The sequence below is a fragment of the Artibeus jamaicensis genome, unplaced genomic scaffold (genome assembly GCF_021234435.1).
Source record: "Artibeus jamaicensis isolate MK-2021 breed Jamaican fruit bat unplaced genomic scaffold, CSHL_Jam_final contig_477, whole genome shotgun sequence".
Taxonomy (NCBI): Eukaryota; Metazoa; Chordata; class Mammalia; order Chiroptera; family Phyllostomidae; genus Artibeus; species Artibeus jamaicensis.
This window is the reverse complement of record NW_026521854.1, coordinates 7,353,617-7,372,986: the sequence shown is the minus strand read 5'-3', so window position 1 is coordinate 7,372,986 and position 19,370 is coordinate 7,353,617. Positions and strand designations below refer to the sequence as shown.

Sequence of the window (19,370 nt, the reverse complement as noted above, 5' to 3'; positions counted from 1 at the left end):
CAGGCACTCCCTGCTCCCCTCCCCCAGCCCTGACAACCTAATCCAGCTTGCTGTCCCTAGGGATGTGCCTGTTCTGGACAGTTCGCGTACATGGAATCAGACCACATGTGGCTTTTGTGTGTGGCTCCTGCCACCCAGCAGGATGTTTTCAGGTTCATCCACACTGCAGCCTGTGTCGGTGCTTCGGTCCTCTTTGTGGCCGAGTGATGTTCCCGTGCGTGTGTGCGTGAGCCACGCTTTGTTCACCCCTCCTCAGCTGGTGGACACCGGGGCTGTTCCTGTCCTTTGGGGATGTGCCCAGCGCAGCTCTGAACGCGGGCTGCAGGGGTGGGTGTGCACGCCTGTTCTGGGTTGTACAATGGGGCCCTAGGAGTGTGATTGCTGAGTCGTGTGGTGACAACAGTCCAGGTCTGAACCAGGGCCCTGCAGCCTCAGAATCTGCCCTGGGAGCTTCGGAGCCACTGTGGGGTCCTCCCTGCCAGGAACCCCTGACAAGAAAAGCCTCAGCTTCCTCGGGTGGGCGGGGCTGGCCCTGTACAGAACTCACTTCCTCCACCCTGGATGCAGGATTAGGGTGGTGCGAATTTCCCAGGGGAACCGCAGGAGGGGCTCTGCCTGGTGTGGGGGACCAGCTGGACCACTCACTTCCTCAACACCAGGCCTTTGGGCTGGATTCTGTCTCCTTCATGGGGCCCAGGAACTCAGGGATCCCCGGGCTCCACAGGGCCGGGGAGGGCTCCGAACTGAAATCACAGTGAGTGAGAATGGGCGTCCAGGGCTCCAGATGGGGAAACTGAGGACCTGCCCCCACCCCCCGAAAAGAAACACGGTGGGAGACTGGAGCCGTCGCCTGAAGCCATGTGGACCCAGATCTGACTCCAACAGTCGACACTACAAGCTTCCAGACACGCAGATGCCCACAGCACCGGGTTGGGGATGGGTTTGAAACTTCTGCAAGTCCCAACCCCAAGAATCTCGAGATCCGACTTGCAGCTTGCAGAATCATTCCGAATGCTAGCCGGTGGCCTGCGGGGTCTCAGGTCTCGGGGGTTTTGAGGGTCGGCAACTCTCCGATCCCCTGCAGAGACCTGAAAGGCCACTGGATTCAAACTGCTTCCTGTGGCCTTTCTTCACCGAACACAAGGTGGACCAGCGCTGGGGGAGGCGAGGCCCTATGCCAGGGTCTGGCAGGGCTCGGCTTGCACACCACCAGGGGAGGGGAGCTCACTATCTGACTGTGGGTTGGTCTCAGTTAGGATCGTGTTCCGCAGACGACCGGGAGGCCACGAAGGGCAAAGGAGGTGAATGAAGTCTGCGGTTCAGGGGGAAGGGGCGGGGCCGGGAAGGGAAGAAGGAGGGGCCAGAGGGGGGGAACCTCTGCAGTGCAACCGGGAAATTCCGCCCAGCAGGTGGTGGGGCAGGGGGCTGGCCGGCGGGAGGCGAGGCCTGGAGGGGGCTGGAGGGAGGGGCGGGGACTCGCGCTCAGGTGAAACTCTTCCTCCTGGTCGTCAGCGAAGAGGAGCAGGGGTCGCAGACTGGACCGTGTCTGGGGGTGAGTGTTGGGGTTTCCCGCGGACCTGGTGGACCCCCCCTCGGTGGAAGGGAGGGAGTGCGGGTTCTTGGGGAACTCTGCCAGGTGCCTCGGGTGGGGTGTCAGCGTGCGTTTACTGTAAACCTGCCAGGAGATGCTGGAGCCCATCTCCTTACCTGGTCTCAAAATCCCTGTAGTCCTCCGCCATCCCTGATAGTAACCCCGGCTTTTGTAAGGCTGACTCAGACCTGGCCGGGAAGGGAGTCTCCCCCATGCCTGGGGAGGGAGGGGGGAGACAGAGACCACCTGGGTGTCTGGTATCCCTGATCCCTGCAATGCCCCACGGACACTCGAGGTGACCCTAGACTCCTGCCCTCCCACCTCCAAGTATAGGGTAGGATCAGAAAAAGTGGAGGGTGAGGAGTGGAGGGCTCTCTGTGCGCTCTGGCCATTACCAGTACTTTTGTGGTTGGTGCCGAGATTGTTAGGTGTTAAGGTGATCAGTGACTGGAGCTGGGAAAGGATTCACCAAGAGAAGAGAGTGCAGACAGTAAAGTTTTCATTCACTCTCCAAGAGAGGAGAGGGGCTGGTGTGGAGAGACCTTTTATTGGATTTTAACTAGATTATAAAAGGTCAGGGGTGGCTGTTGGGTGACCAGTGTGTTATTGGGGTCCTTCAGCACAGGAGGTTTCCAGAGGTTTTTCATAAGCTGCAGTTTGCTCCAATATGTTATCTTTGCCTGAGGCTGGGGTGGAGTGCCACTTTTTGCCCTTGTTTTTCCAGTAGTGCTCCAGTCCTGGGGACATAAATTCAGACGTGTGAAATGGCAGTAGTGTTCCATAAGGGCGTAGGGCTGCTCAGCCGATGGTGCTGGTTTCTTCCTTTCATCAGGGGCACTGATTTGGGGAGGAACAGACTCTGGGGCCCCAGGTGCGCTTTATTACTGTTACCTGAGGGAGCAGCTGCTGACTGCCCAGGCCTACCAGGCACTGGGCCACATTCAGACCTGAAGGCTCCAGCTCCTGGCTTCCCCTGGGTTCAGGCCCCTGCTCAGCCAGTGCCTACCAGCGTGGCTCCTGGTCCCTAGACATGCCTCAGTTTCTCCCTGTGAGGGAGGACAATGGCCCCCCTGCCATGAGGATGCACAAGGTGTTCAGCAGGCAGAAGCTTTTATGATGAGGCTGCTCCTGGACACTGGGGACCTCCAGTGAGTGACTTTAGGTCTCTGAGCCTCACTTTCCCTAGGATGTCAAGCAGAGCTCATGGTATAAGTGACAGTGCTGAAGGTGACACTGATCATAAGCCCAATGGCCATTAAGAGGGTGCCCAGCAAACTTCAGCCATCACCATAATCGTATGAATAATAATTGTTATTACTATTAGTACAATCACATCTTTAGCTAGGTTCCTACCTTCCTTTGAGATTTCTGAAGCGAGTTTATTTGGGGAAAACATGGGAATTGAGAGGCTGACTTTCTTAGTGGGACCACACAAGTACTGTTTGCTTGGGAGTAAGGGGTGAGGGTGCTGAAAGGGGACTCACACGGCTTCTTCCCAAACTCTCTGCATTTGCCCTTTGTTCAACTGTTACCCCTCCCTCCACGCTGTCAATCCTCTCTTCTCCCACACCTTTGGTTTATGGCCAGCAAAGCTACGTATTACCTGGTTAGGGGAGGAGAGGTATAAACCATTTGCTCCCCAGTGTCCTTGGGGGAGACAAGGTCTTGTGATTCACCAGCGGGCTGTAAGTTGCTTCAACTGTTTGGCTTTCTTTACTTTTCTTGTCTCAGTTTCCCATCCTACTGGCCCAGGAAATTTCATAGCTTCTTACTATCCTGTCTCATTCCCCCCTCAGAGACTTTCATCCCTAAAATGTTTTAGCGGTGATAAGGGAGGAAATTCTCTTATCAGTAACTGCTTTCTGCTGTCAAAGGTCATGTGTGTTCCTGCCATGTAAGGTGTGGAAGTCTCTTCCTGCTGATCTAAGGGACACAAGGGAATGGGGTCTGAGACTCAAACAGAGAAGCTGTGAGCTGATTCTTCCAAAGTAGAGGTAGGCTGGAATCCTCAGAGCATCATTATTTTGATATGGAATGGTTGTATGTAATTCAATCATCTAGTCCTGACAACAAGTCCCTTCACCCAAACCACTGAGTCTCATTTCAAGAGGTGGTGATGCTGGTGTGCTTCTAAAGGGAGGCCTATACTGTGTAAGTAAGCAACTAGGGGAAATAAGGTCATGGTGTGCACTCTATGAAAATAGAAAGAACACAAAGGTTAATGAACACAGCAAATCGTGAACCAGTTCTGAATCTGCAAGAGTGTTGGATGAGAAGACTTCCAAATGCAAGGCTTTTGCTGGAATGAAATTAAGCATGACGATCTGCTAGGTCCTCTTTATCTGTAGTTGAAATGTCTCTGGTGACACTGTATGGTTGACACTGCATCAGTAGTTCTCAATGATTCCAATTCAAAGGACGGAAGAAAAATGAAGCTTTAGTTTCAAAGGACACTAGAAAATTCAGGATCCAATTCAGTTTGAGGGTGACAATTAGGCGTTGTGATTTCCATTGAAACACAATTTCTCTCCCTAAAATCACCCTCATTTTAATCAAAGAGACTGCATTCAGTCCAGGCTCAGTGTGGCCTGATTATTTGCATAAACACAACCAGAAGAGTAATTGATCATATAGTCTCTTTCAAATCTGCTTTGCTGGAATTTCAGAAGGAACCTTTAGACTGAGCTTTAGTCAGCCCTCAGGGCACAGAAGCGAAGCCACACCATTGTCATCTGGCTTTGCCTGCCATACTGATAGGTTTGGGTGTATACCTCAGGTTCTCATGGTCCCCAAAGTATCCTGAGGTTCTTTCCATGCCATCTTTCAGGAAAGCACCCTTTCTTCTCTACCCGGAAAGACTGCCATGAGCCACATGACCAAGCGAGGTACCAGGCCATTTCTGCCATGGGCTCTTATTGGCTTTGAGAATCAGTCTTAATTCCTTAGGCTTTCTGGTGACATCCAGAGTCCAGGCATGGATCTTTTGGTCATGACATGCCAGACAAAGACTTGGTTAATAAAACCACAATTGGAAGCTGGCTTTATGTGTCCTGTTATATAGAAATCAGATTCCTACGGGATTTATGCAGACATACGTATTGCCATGGAAATAATAACACTCACCCATTAAGCATTTTCAAATTCCAGAGGGATCAGGTAAGGAGAAAATATAAATGCCTCAATATTGCCTGTGAAAGTATAAATTACCAAATAGTTTTAAGAAAAAAAATTACTTTTGTTATATATGAGAAACAAAAGATTAAGAGTCAGCAATACTTTTCAACAAAAAGTTACAAAAGCCACAATTGTCTTCAGTTTATTATGTCCCATGGTTAGTTTTTGTTTGCCTTGATGATTTGCCAGTATTTCCATGAATCTAGTTATTTCTTGGAGTTCTGTAAATCTTCATTTACTTCATAAATATGACCAGCTTTGACACCTGTAATTTAGATAAATTTGGAGTATATCAGAGTCCTTTTCATAAACCCTTCCAAAGACGTAATATATTTTTGCAAATGCATTAGAGTAAAACAATGACTATCTCCAAATGATAAAAAAAGTTTAAAGTGAAATAGTTACAGATTTGATTATAATGCAATTGACAAAGGATTTGCTTTCCCGTAACAACATTTTAAGATATAAACTAAAATTATAAATGAAAGTATATCTGAACCTTGTGAATCTTGGAGATTTTTATATAATCTTTTAAACATCTACATTAACAATAAAATATGTATATACAAATAGAACATACTTATTATTTCTTTTTTTGACAACCTTCCCATGTACTTGAAACATTAAATATGTATAATTAGTTCAAAGTTTTTTTTTATTTAAAGATTTTCTTTATGTTTTTAGAGTGGAAGGGAGGGAGAAAGAGAGGGAGAAAAACTTTGATATGTGGATGCCTCTCACATGCCCCCAACTGGGGACCTGGTCCACAACCCAGTCATGTGCCTTGACTAGGAATCAGACCTGTACCCCTTGTTTTGCAGACTGGCACTCAGTCCACTGAGCCACCGCAGCCAGAGCTCAAAGGTTCTTAACATGCAGAAAGAACAAATCTCTGAGGCATTGCAGGGACTCATTGGAATGACACAAAACCAATTTTAGGCATAGAAAAATTTCTTGGACTTCTGGTAAACATGGCTCACCTCCTTGCAAAACCACATCAAAATTGCAACTAAAATATGAATCAGCCATCTCTTAGAACCATCAGAAATTGAGGTGAATGAAAGTTTGACAGTATGGAATTAAAGAAACCATATCCATCCAGAGTGGTCAGAAATGTAGAAACATGGAATGGGCTAGTCCCCTATTCACGTGTGGTGAATAAAAATTTAGGAGGGATATCTTGGGATCAAGGAGACTGAGTCCCACACCATGACCATCAGCCCAGCGTTCCAGTGCCAAGAAGATAAGTCCCCATAACTTCTGGCTCCAAAAAAGAGCAGAGATTGAGTTGGTGGAAGAAACCCATGTAGTCCTGAGCAGTTTCCTTTAAACAGCATCCCCAACCTTTTTGGTACTGGGGAGTGGCTTTGTGGAAGACGATTTTTCCACGGACTGGGGTGGGAGAAGCGGAGACAGGAGGCAGAGCTCAGGCCAAGGAGGAGGTTGGGAGAGAGGAGGTAGAGGTCAGGCAGTAATTAAAGTGACATCCACCTATGGAGAGGAAGGAAATAGGGCACATCAGCCTTAAAGAACTCACACATGGACTTACTCAGACTCACTCCCTCTGAGCTCCAGCACCAGGGTAGCAACCTGAAAGTACCAGTGGCATACAGAGAGGGACCAAAGTGTCTGGCATCAAGGTAGGAGATGAGGGACAACTTTCTCTCAGATGCAAAGGTGAGCAGAGGTTGTCTCTTTTTGGAACCTCCCCACAAAGAGCTACAGAGCCAGCAGGGGGCTGCCATACCTGAGACTCCATCAACTTGGCTAAAACTGTTTGCCCTGCCATGGAGATCCTCTGAGATTCCATCCCACCCAACATATAAGCCCACCCAAACTTTAACTGTAACTTTTCTATATGAATTGTGGTTCTTGGCTCATGCTTGAGAACTTCCGAAAACCTATAAAACAAGCAAAATCCCATACGTCTTGCTAAGTGGCCACAGCCCTGGAACTAGTAGCATCCAGCCTAGATTCACAGTTTGGTTTCACCTGAGATGACTTTAGCCCAGCACAAGTAGCAACCATCTCAGATTGCTTTATAGCTTATGCAGAGTGGCCTTGGGCAGAACACAGGTGTAAGTTGACCTTTGCCTCCACCACCTGGGAAACCTCGGAGCCTGTGCACCCAGTGGACAGCTACACACCATGTTGGAGCACTGCCACCCTGCCCCTGCACAGCTGATCATCCACAGAGGGTGGAGATTGGTGGTCAGTGGTCGCGGCCAGTCCTTGTAGCTAACTGGCCTGGGTAAATCCCTCTCAGTGACCTGCCAACAGCAACCAAGGCTCAACTACAAGAGCCCACATGTGTACTCAGTTCATACAAAGGTCACACCTTGAGTACCTAGCTTGGGTGAGGGAGAGGCTGTGCCACTGGACCCTATAGGACAACTACTACATTAGGCCGCACTACCGAGACACGGAGTCAAAGTAGCTGTACCTAATACATGGAAACAAACAGAGGGAAGCTGCCAAATGAGAAGACAAAGAAACATGGCTCCAATGAAAAGACAGATCAAAACTCCAGAAAAAGAGCTAAACAAAAGGAGATAAGCAATCTATCAAATGCAGAGTTCAGAACACTGGTTATAAGGATGCTCAGGGAACTTAGTGAGGACCTCAACAGCATAAAAAAGATCCAGTCAGAAACGAAGGATACAGTAATTGAAATCACGAACATTGTACAGGGAAACAACAGCAGCATCGATGAAGCTGAGAATCAAAACAATGATTTGGAACATAAGGTACCAAAAAAAAACCCCCAAATCAAAAAAATAAACAAACACACAAAACCCAACCAATCAGAGGAAAAAAGAAAAAGAAAAGAAAAACAGAATCCAAAAAAACAAGGGTAGTGTAAGCAGCCTTTGGGACAACTTCAAGAGGTCCAACATTTGCATCATGGGGGTATCAGAAGGAGAAGAGAAAGAGCAAAATACTGGAAATCTATTTGAAAAAACAATGAAAGAAAAGTTCCCTAATTTAACAGACATGCAAGTCCAGGAAGTACAAAGAGTCCCAAACAAGATGGATACAAAGAGGCCAACTCCAAGACACATCATATGTAAAATGCCAAAGGTTGAAGGTAAAGAGAGAATCTTAAAAGCAGCAAGAGAAAAGCAGTTAGTTACCTACAGGTGAGTTTCCATAAGACTGTCAGCTGATTTCTCAAAAGAAACTTTGCAGGCTACAAGGGATTGGCAAGAAATATTCAACGTCATGAAAAGTGGGGACCTACACCAAGAATACTCTACCCAGCAAAGCTAGCATTTAGAATCAGAGGGTAGATGAAGAGCTTCCTGGACAAGAAAAAAACAAAGGAGTTCATCACCACCAAACCATTATTACACGAAATGTTAAGTGGACTTTTATAAGAAAAAGGAGATCAAAACTATGAATAATAAAATGGCAATAAATACATATCTATCAACAATTGATTGTAAAAATCAAAATAAGCAAAGAAGAACAGAGACAGAATTATTGATACAGAGTATTTTGATGTTTGCCAGATGGGAAGGGGTTGTGGGGGAATGAGTGAAGAGGTTGAGGGGATTAAAAAGAACAAATAAGTAGTTACAGAATAGCCATGGGGATATAAAGTACAGTATAGGAAATGGAGTAGTCAAAGAACCTATACGCATGACCCATGGACATGAACATTGGTGTTGGGATTGCCTAAGGGAGTTATGTTGCTGATAGAGAGGGGCAAAGGGAGGAAAATTGGGACTACTGTAATAGCATAATCAATAAAGTACAACTTTTTAAAATTCTTTAAAAACTGGGGAGGTTGTAAAATATACTCGACCAAAAGATTATATATCATTATGAAACAATATTAAATTATTTATTTACCCAAGGTGACAAAGTATCAAACACAAATACAGGCTAGCAAAATTTATTTCTTACAATAAAGAATATGAGTTTTTGAGTGATCAAGTAGCTGTTTGACACAGTATAACATAGCTGCTTTTTAAAATATACAGAATCTTTGCTTTCTAGGCAGATACAGTAAAAACTTTTTCCCTTTTAACAGACTGAGAAAGAACCAAACAAATTCTGTATTAGCTTACCTCTGATACTTAGATCCATTTATCTAAATAGATTTATTATTCTGATTACTTATGTAATTTCCTCTCAAGATCTCTCTTCACAAATCTTTGACTTACACAGACCCTCTGCTACTGAGTCTTCTTTAGTTTGCTTCTCTTTAACTCACTCAGAAAGAGGTAACTTTAGAACAAATTTTTTTTTCAACAAGTGTTTATATACCTTGTACCAGCAGTCCCCAACCTTTTTGGCACCATGGACTGGTTTTGTGGAAGACAATTTCTCCACGGAAGCAGGTGGAGACATGAGGTGGAGCTCAAATGAGCTTTGCTCACTGCCTGGTCCCTGAAAGGCCATGGACCAGTACCAGACATGATCCGAGAACTGGGGATCCCTGCCTTGTAGCTTCTGTTACCAAACCACACAATTTCTTTCCAACTTAACTAAAATTCTTAATTCTTAGAAGTCTTGATTTTGAGTGACAACTAAAAGTAAGTAATTAACATTCTTTAGATTGGTACTTTTATGAACATGTTACATAACTTCTAGAAACAGGTGGTTTCATTGGCAAACACACTCACATTTTCAAGAGATACTTCAAATAAAGTACAAGATATCTTCAATAACAGATCAGAATTAATTTTCTAGCTTCTCTTTAATAAGCAGCCAACATAGGCAAACTCAGATCAATTAATATTTCTGTTTCCTGTTATTTAAAAATATCTAGATATTTAATAATTTTCACCATTTAACCCAGCAAAACTCCAAAATTCCTAGTCACCAAAGAATTTTGAAAATTATGTTTAGATATATATATGTAATTATTACTGAAAATTTTTATCAAAACTCTTCATTTTAGTTATATCTGTTTATTAGTTTTTAACAACTTTATGAGATTTTAAAATCCATTGCTACCCAAGCCTCTTTATTGACACAGTTTGTAACAAAGGTAAATAAATAAACTTATTTCTGCAAACCCAGGCAAAATGAACATATATTTGATGTTAATAACTTTATTTTTTTTAAGATTTTATTATTTATTTTTAGAGAGAGGAGAAGATAGGGAGAAAGGGAAGGAGAGAAACATCCATTGGTTGCCCACCTGGCCCACAATCCGGGCATGTGCCCTGACTGGTAATCAAACCAGCAACCTTTGATGCACAGGTCAGTGCTCAATCCACTGAGCCACACCAACCAGAGCAATCATTTTAAAAGATATTAAACTTAAAGCAGCTTTAATATCAAGTATTTTGCAGGTCACATGATTCTGAAGGAACATTTGATGCAGTTCTTACTTTTTTGTCCTTGACAACTTTAAGGAGCCTGGAGCAGGCGCAGGGGAGATACCAGGCTTGAGATGATAGTAGTGTCAGTTTAAAAGTGCTGTTCTTTCACCCTGGCTGCTGTGCTGCAGTGGGTTGAGGGCCAGCCTGTGAACCAAAAGGTCACCGGTTCGATTCCAGTCAGAGCACAGGCCTGGGTTGCGGGCCAGGTCTCCATTAGAGGGTGCTCCAGAGGCAACCAATTGATGTTTCTCTCACACATTGTTGTTTGTGTCCTCTTTCTCCCTCCTTCGCCTGTTCAATGAAAATAAATAAATAGATAATATATTTTTAAAATACCATTTTCTTTCACTCCCATTAAGGAGAAATAGTCTCCCCTGCTGCTTTGGCAACCTGCACAGAGTTTGGGGATTAGCAATAATTGCCTTACTGTTCCCAGGACTTCAGGGGCTGGTATGGAGGGGGGGGGGCATGGGTGTGAGATCATTTATTTCCTTCTCTTTAAAACATCACTTTAAATCTTTTCTGAGTAGAATCCTTATGAGGTACAACATGAAAGCTAACATGTAAGAGATCTTATTCTATGTTCTACACCTTTGGCAAAACAATTCTAATTGATTAATGACTTACAGCTGTAAGTTGACTAGTCAGCTAAAATGTGACCTAATGGACTCTGATGGGATTGAGACTGAGCCGCTCCTTTTCAAAGCGGGAAAACAAACTCTAAAGCAAAACCCAAAGTTCAAATACACCAGTACTCCAAAAGGTGGGCCTGGGACTAGCCATAAAATCTAATATTGGACAACTTCTCCTCTCAGACAACAGAGGAGAGAAACAGGAGGTGCAGACTGGACCGTGTCTGGGGGTGAGTGTTTGGGTTCCTTAGGATCTGGTGGACGCCATGATGGAAAGGAGGGAGAGGTGGCTCTAGAGGAACTAGGTCTAGTCTACCGGACCCCAGAGATGCCCTCTGAGGTCCAGCTTGGGCAGGGCTGGCATTTAATCAAAAGCCTCAGTCCACACTCAGATTCCTTCCTGGAACCATCCTAGGAAGGGTAGACTCTGCTCTACGGGAGGACAGGCCCATCCAGTGAGTCATCTGTGATGAGGACTGTAAACAGAGGGCTTACGGGTCCAAATGGCACGTCACCCTTCTTCAGCACCCATGTGTTCATCGGGTGAATGTTTGCATAAATTCGCCTTCATACCTGCGTAACACACCTGTGTAAAGCTTTATCTTCACTGGGCTTTCCTTCTTTTTTATCTGTTTACAAAAGTTTCTCATGCTCCTTTGATCACGCTCCTTTGTAAATAGGGACCAGCCCATTGCTACTGGGAGGCCCAAGTGGTACTTCATGGTGAGAGATCACTCTCAGATTCAGCAGGTCAGGGTCCCGATCCTGCCAACCCTCCTCGACCTCAGTGGCTGTGTCCCCTCTGCTAGGTGGGCTCCCTCTCTGTGCCCACCTCACCCTGGAACCCAGCCACCCTTGGATGCTGAGTGAGGGTCACAGGGACTCCTCTCCTGCAAGCGCCCCGATTCCATTCCCGAGTCTCCGGGATTTTGTCTTTTGCCTGCTTCCCTGCCGTCTGTCAGCACAACAGTCCCATGAGTGCAGGAGGTTGCTCCGTCAAGTTGTCTGTGTGCCCAGAACCCACAGCGGGACATGGCACAGACCTGATGTGCAGAGCAGTCATGAGTGTACAAGTGATAATGGTGGCTGATGGTGATGTTAACATTGTCATCTCTACCACTTCTCCAACGAGCGACTTGGAGAAAAGGCCATTGGTCGTCTAGCCTTTCCCAGGACGCAGGTTGTTATGAACACAAATAGGTTTCTTCCAGATGCTCTGTCACCCGCACCCTTCCCCTCTCCTTTGGCAGCCTCTGAGTGTTCCTCGCCTCGTCCAAATCCCAGGGGATGGCTGGTGAAAGTGCAGGAGCAATGCTGACCACAGCATCACTGATATTCAGCACCTGCTGGGGCCAGTCCTGAGCTGGCAGCTGACTCCATGCCACTTTGCAGGCAGGATGCCAAAGTCCAGGGATCCCAGGATGATGCGGAGCCAGGTCAGGATGTCCCTCCCCAGGCAGCACTATGGCTGCTTCAAGGGCATCGGCCCTCTCACTCCTAGCTGCTTGGACAGGGGATACTGGCTCTCACTTTTCTGGTTTGGAAACTAGGCTCAGTGAGTTGGCAAGCTGGAGGCACCAGCTCTAAAAATCCCCAGAGCTGGAGCTAGGATGGGGCATGTGTTATGGACCTGAAAAGGGAGCCAAATATCACCTCTAAGCCTCAGTTTCCTCATGTGGAAGAAGAAGCAACTTCTGCGGGACCACCGGAAATTTCTAAATGCCCCACACTGTTCCAGGTGCCAGGGGAGACAACGAGGAGACCCCAGACCAACAGAGATCTCCTGAGGCAGGCTGAGGTAAGTGCTGAGGTTCGTGTATTCATTCAACAAACACTCGTTGAATGCCCACTTAAGTGTCTGTCCCGGAGAGGTCCCTTCACCCGTGCACAGCCCCGTGAGTTGGGGACTGTTCAGATGCCCTTTTACATCTGAGGAGACTGAGGTCTGGACTGTGGAAGGCACACAGCCAGGAAGTGATGGAATCAGTGTCCAAACAAACCCTGGAGTCGGGTTCTGGAGTCTGTAACCCTCAGGGACAGGCCAATAAGTGTTTGCTGAATAGCTAAGTCCTGTCTTGGGTCTAATCCAGAACTTCCCCGACACACTGGAAAAGAGACCCTCAAGTTTAGGAAAACAGCACAGACACCACCTTACCAGGCGAGAAGGCGTCCAGGGAAGCCTGGCAAAGGGACTTACAAGGGAGACCTGCGGCTGTGCCTAGAGGAGGGGAAGCTCCCAGGAAGAGGAGAGTTAGAGCTGGGGTTTGTGAGTTTGAATAAGGGTTTGCCAGGCATAAATTGAATCAATTTAATTTTTTACTCGTAAATGTATTCATTCAAACACTCCCTGCTCTCCCCACGTGTCTGCCTTGTGCTGGGTGATGCCAGACCCCCGGGTTTTGGAAGACAAAGCCAGACACAGCCACCCCACCGGGTCAGGACCAAGGCAGATCTCGTGGTGGGGCTGGAGGTACCCACGGGGGAAGCAGGACTCTTCCCCAGGGTGGAAGAGGGCTTCCTAGAGGAGGGGGTGTGGAGACGAGTTTGCAGGAGGAGCAGGAGTGCGCCCGAGGAGATGGCTGTGCTGATGATACATGCCGAGCCTGGGTCTCTAAAGGGTCAGGGGCCATGCTCAGGTCAAAGGATCATTGAAAACAGTGAAGAAGCCCTGGCTGCAGTGGCTCAGTGGATTGAGTGCCGGCTTGAGAACCAGAGGATCACGGTTTGATTCCCAATCAGGGCACATGCCTGGGGTGCAGGCCAGTTCCCAGCAAGGGATGCACAAGAGACAAACACGTATTGATGTTTCTCTCCCTTTCTCCTTCCCTTCCCTTCTAAAGATAAATAAATAAAATCTTTAACAAACTAGTGAAGAAAAAGAGGTGCTGGTTGTATCGGAGCTCAGTGCCAGAGCTCAGAGCTCTCTAGAGCAGCAGGTGTTAAAGGGAAGCAGGAAGGACCCCCAGCAGCTTGCAATTGACAAAAAGGGGGTTCTCTGTCTCCACCCAGGAGGCTCCTGGGCCATCTCTGAGGCAGGGACATGAGGAGGAGCAGGCTGGGTGTGGGAAGGACGGATTCTGGGCACATGGAGTCTGCAGGGCTCTAGTTGGAATTCCCGTGCCTCAGTTTCCTTTGTAAATATGGAATCCCAGGCAGGCGCCCTGCCCCGGCACCCCCACCCCGCCCCAGCTACTGTCAGAGTCCAGCTGGGCTAGGGTGCAGGAGGAGTCCGGGTGTAGGGGTAAGGTTGGGGGTGAATTTCAGTATTTTACCAACTTGAGCAACAGCAGGCTGCAACCAGGTGTGGGGTCCACAGGTGGCTCAGGAAAAGTGCTTGGCCCATCAGGATCTTCAGTGAGTGTTATTCTCCCTGGAGCTGCCCTGGGGATCTCGTCGGATCAGTTCCAAACCCTGCAGTCCAGGATGAGGTGTCCGAGGTCCTTGCCACAGGTGGGCCTGGCTCTGGTGCTCTGCACCTTCACTCTCCTCTTCCTCCTCAGTCTGCACCTGTCACCTCCCCAGCGCGGCCCCTGCAGGGAACTGAAAGAGCCGGGGGACACCCCCGAGGCACTGATCTGGCTCCCCAAGCCAAATGTCCCCGCGCGGGCACCCTGCAGGGCCAACACTTCCATGGCCCAGCTGCCAGACTTTGCAGAGCAGCCACAGCACGTGCGCGACTTCCTGCTGCACAAACACTGCCGGGACTTCCCGCTGCTGCAGGACGCCCCGCCCAGCAAGTGTGCGCAGCCCGTCTTCCTGCTGCTGGTCATCAAGTCGTCCCCGCACAATTACGAGCGCCGGGAGGTGGTGCGGCGCACTTGGGGCAGCGAGCGGGCTGTGCGGGGCCTCTGGCTGCGCCGCCTCTTTCTGGTGGGCACGGCCCAAGAACCTCATGAGGCCCGCAAAGTCAACCAGCTGCTGGCGTTGGAGGCGAGGGTTCATGGCGACATCCTGCAGTGGGACTTCTATGACACCTTCTTCAACCTCACACTCAAGCAGGTGGGCTGGCAGAAAGACAGTCACCTGATCTGGGCCACCTGAGCTTCCTGCCCAGATCACCATCTCCTCTGAGGGGCCCAAGGGAACCAGCAGACCCTGAACCCCACCCCACCCCGCCCCACCCCCTCTAATGTCCTCAGGGCATGCGAGGGCCTTATCTCTAGGGGAGGCAGGCAGAAAGCCCAGGCTGGCCAGAGGTTCAAGCCTGGCTGCAGGGTCCTGAAACCCCTGTTGAAATTCAGGCTCTGTGTTGCCCTTGATGATGTTCACCTCTCTGTGCCTCAGTTTCCTCAGCAGGGAAATTGGTTATTAACTGGACTCACCCACCTCTGAGGGCCACAGTAAGCATTGCGTGAGATAATATTTACGAGTCACCTGGATCAGTGCCAGACACTCAAACAACACTGGCAGTGGGGTGTGGGGATGCAGGGGCTGGACAGAGTCCATCCTGCTTTTGTCTGGTCAGTCTCCCCGTGAGGCCCCCTCTGTGCAGCGGGTACAACACAAAGACGTTTTTGATGGACAAGAACCCATGAGAGGTGGAGGGAATCCACGTGCAGAGGAGGCAGTGCAGGCTCCCAGGACCCGCCCAGGTTGGGTGGGGGCAGAGCGGTCTGCACAGACACCCAGTGCAGGTCCCTGCTCCTGGCAGGCACAGACAGGTCTGGGTTCAAGACACCAAGGGGCTACTTCTGGGTCAGGCAACCTGTTTGAGGCACCATCACTGGGCAGACTCTATGTCCTGGTCTATACATGGGGTTGAAGACCACAACTGCCTCCTATGCTCACATTAGGGACTCAAAGCAGAGCTGGCCCTCAGGACTGTATGTGGCAGGCACAAAGGTTATTTTGGAGGGAACTGAAACCAAAGTGAGCAGAGGGCCAGGACCCCTCAACAAGCCACCTTCTTAACACAAAACACCAAAGCACACGGTGAATAACAACTTGACATACGGAAATCTAGCCTGTAGGAGGCACTGAGCCCACAGCAGTGCTGGGAACACAGCATGGGTAGGAGACACAGCCCCACCCAGGGTGAGCCCAGAGTCTGGGGGTGGGGGGTGTCCACTGACCACCACACAAGCAATTCTATGACAGCAGCGCTTGGCCAGGCAGAGTGGGAAGGAATAGCAGTAAACGCAAAAGTGCGAGTCTTCCTGGCGCTGAACAGAATATCCTCTTTAGGGACCCCAGTGCTCCTGCAGGCCGGTCCTGAGATGCGGCCTGAAAGGGAACTTGGAAACCGAGGCACAGAAAGGAGAGGTCTTTTACTGAGGTCACCCCACAGGGTGGTACCTTGACCCCAGGCTGGGTTGACAGGGGGGACACAGCCTCAGCTGTGCTCGATGGGCTGGGGTGGCCAACAGGGACCTGAAGCTGATGGTCCCAGCCTTGAACCCTGGTGGCCCATCTGCCCGCCCGCAGGTGCTGTTCCTACAGTGGCAGGAGGCTCGGTGCAGCAATGCCAGCTTCGTGCTCAACGGGGACGACGATGTCTTTGCACACACAGACAACATGGTCTCTTACCTGCTGGACCACAACCCTGACCACCACCTCTTTGTGGGGCAACTGATCCAGAACGGGGGCCCCATCCGGGCCCCCCAGAGCAAGTACTATGTGCCAAAGATAGTGACACAGGAGGAGCACTACCCGCCCTACTGTGCAGGTGGTGGCTTCCTGCTGTCCCGCTTCACAGCGGCTGCCTTGGGCCGGGCCGCACGCACCCTAGACCTCCTCCCCATCGATGACGTCTTCCTGGGCATGTGCCTGCAGCAGGAGGGCCTGAAGCCCGCCTCACACAGGGGGATCCGCACTGTTGGCGTTAGGTCTCCCTCAGCACGTTTGTCCTCCTTCAACCCCTGCTTCTACCGGGAGCTGCTGCTGGTGCACCGCTTCTTGCCCTATGAGATGCTGCTCATGTGGAATGCACTGGGCCAGGCAGACCTCGCCTGTGGCAAGCAGACTTGGGTCTATGGAGGTGGTGCTGGGAACCCTAGCCTCTAGGCTCCCGTGTCCACCCCCATAGGAAGGGGTTACATCTCCCTCTCAGAAAGCTGAGACCTTTGTCCTCTGAGGGCACAGGGGAGTGCTGTGGAATGTTTGATAGTGAATATAAAAACTTTTGTGGCAAGCTCCTACACAACCTTCGAAACTCACCCGGTGCTCATACCATCTTCATCATCTTCCCTAGACTTTTGGCTGGAGGGACCATCTCTGTCCATGGCAGCTACTGGCAGAAGCACTTCAGCCAGGGTTCCAGCAGCTGCCGGTCCTTCTAGCCTCTTTGAGTCAAAGTCCTGCATCCCCTCTCCAACCTTGATCTCAGGCTGGACCTTAAACAGTGGCCAGCCTCTCCTTGGTAGGGAACCTGCAATGGTTTAATCATGGGTGGGTTCTGGCTAGGGTTCAAGGCCAACTGGGAATTCCTAGGTACACATGGAGCTGAAGCAAGAGGCACTTTTCAACCAGGGGGAAGCGTTCAGTTACCGCCCCTCCCTTGGTCTTGGACCCCTCAGATGGTAGAAATGGCCTGAGAGGCCGTGCACGGGACCGCCCCCTCTGTGTCCGTGGTGTCTGTGCTCCAGTGGCAGACACATTAGGCAGAGGGGGGAGGCAGCTATCTTTCTCAGGCTGTGGTGACTCAGGGTCTGGGCCCCCTGGCAGGACCAAGCCCCCACATCTGTGCTCAGGGAGCTCAGGGAATAGTATTGGGACCAAAATGCCTTCACAGGGCTCAAGGCCATTACACACACTCACCCCAGCGCCCAGAGGAGGAGGTGGTTCAGGTCCTCGAGTGGCCCTGAGCTCTTGTGACTCAGGACTGGGCACCCACCCCAGTGTGTCGTTCTGACTTGGGAGATTCAAGTGATCCCATGACCCTTAGTCCTGCTGGCCTTAGACAGGTGTCTGGGACTTGGACCTCACAGTCACTGAGCGGTGGCAGGGGTACTGAAGGCAGCAGAGTGTGGGCTGGAGAGTGGCTCCTTGGGGAATAAAAGGTTTTGTGAAGACTTGGTGGTAGTGTTTTTTAACTTATGTGTAAGTTTTAACTCTGATCAATCTACATTCAATTTTAAAAGTTTCATTTCCAGTAAATAGTACACCAACAGAGAGACAAAAAGGAAATAAAACTAATAGACAATTAAAAAGCAGTATGCACTTCCGGCCAAGATGGAGGCATAGAGGTGGAAACACTGTGCCTCCTCGCACAACCAAGTTTAAGGACAACAAAGATTTAGAGAGAAAAACACAACCAGAACAGACAGAATTTTGAACTGTATGGAAGTCAGACAACAACGAACCATTCATCCAGATCGGTAAGAGGGGTGGAATTGGCAGCCAGCAGAGAGGGGTTGCAGCAGGAAAAAGTGGAGGTTGGCAGACCCTGGCACAGGGAGCAAATGAGCAAACTCAGTGAGGCGCACAAGGCGGTTGGCTGACTGTGGACACAAATATACTCACAGATAAACCAGGCAAAAAACAGGCAGTGAGACAGACCGCACAACCCAGGGCCCCAGTGACCTTGTCTAAAGCCTAAAAACACTGATTGAATAAAAACTTGTGGGGGTTGAGGTGCCAGGAGAGGCTCCCAGCCTCACAGGAGAGTTCGTTGGAGAGACCCACAGGGTCCCAGAACATATACAACCCCACCCACCCAGGAACCAGCACCAGAAGGGCCCAATTTGCTTGTGGGAAGCAGCAGAGGGGACCAAAATCCAAGAGAGAGCAGAGTAAGTGTCATTATTCTCTCTCTGATCCCACCCCCACATACAGCATCACAACTCAGTGACTGGGTCGCCCCACCCTGGTGAACACCTAAGGCTCCGCCCCTCATTCATAACAGATGCAAACAGACCAAAACATTATGGCTCAAACAGAAGAACAAGTCAAAGCCCCAGAGCCAATACTTTGAAGTGACCAAGAGATAGCCAACCTATCAGATGCACAGTTCAAAACATTGGTGATCAGGATGCTCACAGAAATGGTTGGTTTTAGTCACAAATTAGAGGAATTAATGAAGGCTAAACTAATTGAAATGAAGGGAAATGCACAGGAAACCAATAGTGATGGGAAGGAAACTGACACTCAAGTCAAGGGAGTGAACCAGAAGGAAGAAAGAAACAACCAAACAGAAAAGAATGAAGAAACCAGATTTCAAAAAAATGAAGAGAGGCTTAGGAACCTCCAGGACATCTTGAAACATTCCAATATCTTAATTATAGGGGTACCAGAACAGGAAGAGAACAGCAACAAGTGGAAAACTTATTTGCACAAATAATAAAGGAGAACTTCCCCAGTCTGGCAAAGGAAATAGACTTCCAGGAAATCCAGGAAGCTCAGAGAGTCCCAAAGAAGTTGGACCCAAGAAGGAACACACCAAGGCTCATCATAATTACATTAGCCAAGATTAAAATGAAGGAGAGAATCCTAGAAGCAGCAAGACATAAGGGGACAGTCACCTACAAAGAAGTTCTCATCAGACTGTCAGCTGATTTCTCCAAAGAGACCTTAGAGGCAAGAAGAGGCTGGAAAGAAGTATTCCAAGTCATGAAATCTAAAGACCTAGAACCAAGATTGCTCTATCCAGCAAAGCTTTCATTTAGAATGGAAGGGCAGATAAAGTGCTTCTCAGATAAG

At 49.0% G+C, this 19,370-nt stretch overlaps 1 protein-coding gene across 3 annotated transcripts; it reads left to right on the top strand.

The window, feature by feature from the left end:
* The first annotated feature begins 1,481 nt into the window (after positions 1-1,481).
* Positions 1,482-17,758, top strand: LOC119046818 (N-acetyllactosaminide beta-1,3-N-acetylglucosaminyltransferase 3). 3 transcript variants are annotated; one of them, XM_037142002.2, is made up of 4 exons: positions 1,482-1,552; positions 12,472-12,531; positions 14,050-14,732; positions 16,158-17,758. In XM_037142002.2, exons 3-4 carry the CDS (start codon positions 14,157-14,159, stop codon positions 16,734-16,736), a joined length of 1,155 nt encoding a protein of 384 aa, XP_036997897.2. In that variant the 5' UTR covers positions 1,482-1,552; positions 12,472-12,531; positions 14,050-14,156; the 3' UTR covers positions 16,737-17,758. The 3 variants fall into 3 exon arrangements, with proteins under 3 accessions (XP_036997897.2, XP_053524155.1, XP_053524154.1); XM_053668180.1 differs by having other exon boundaries at positions 14,234-14,732; positions 16,158-17,757; XM_053668179.1 differs by lacking the exon at positions 1,482-1,552 and adding an exon at positions 10,944-10,963.
* The last annotated feature ends 1,612 nt before the right edge of the window (positions 17,759-19,370 follow it).

Bases quoted from the DNA above. Each gene is read 5' to 3' on its own strand.
- LOC119046818 (XM_037142002.2), top strand. From the start codon at position 14,157: ATGAGGTGTCCGAGGTCCTTGCCACAGGTGGGCCTGGCTCTGGTGCTC. The intron at 14,733-16,157 runs GTGGGCTGGCAG...GCCCGCCCGCAG, and splicing joins TCAACCTCACACTCAAGCAG to GTGCTGTTCCTACAGTGGCA.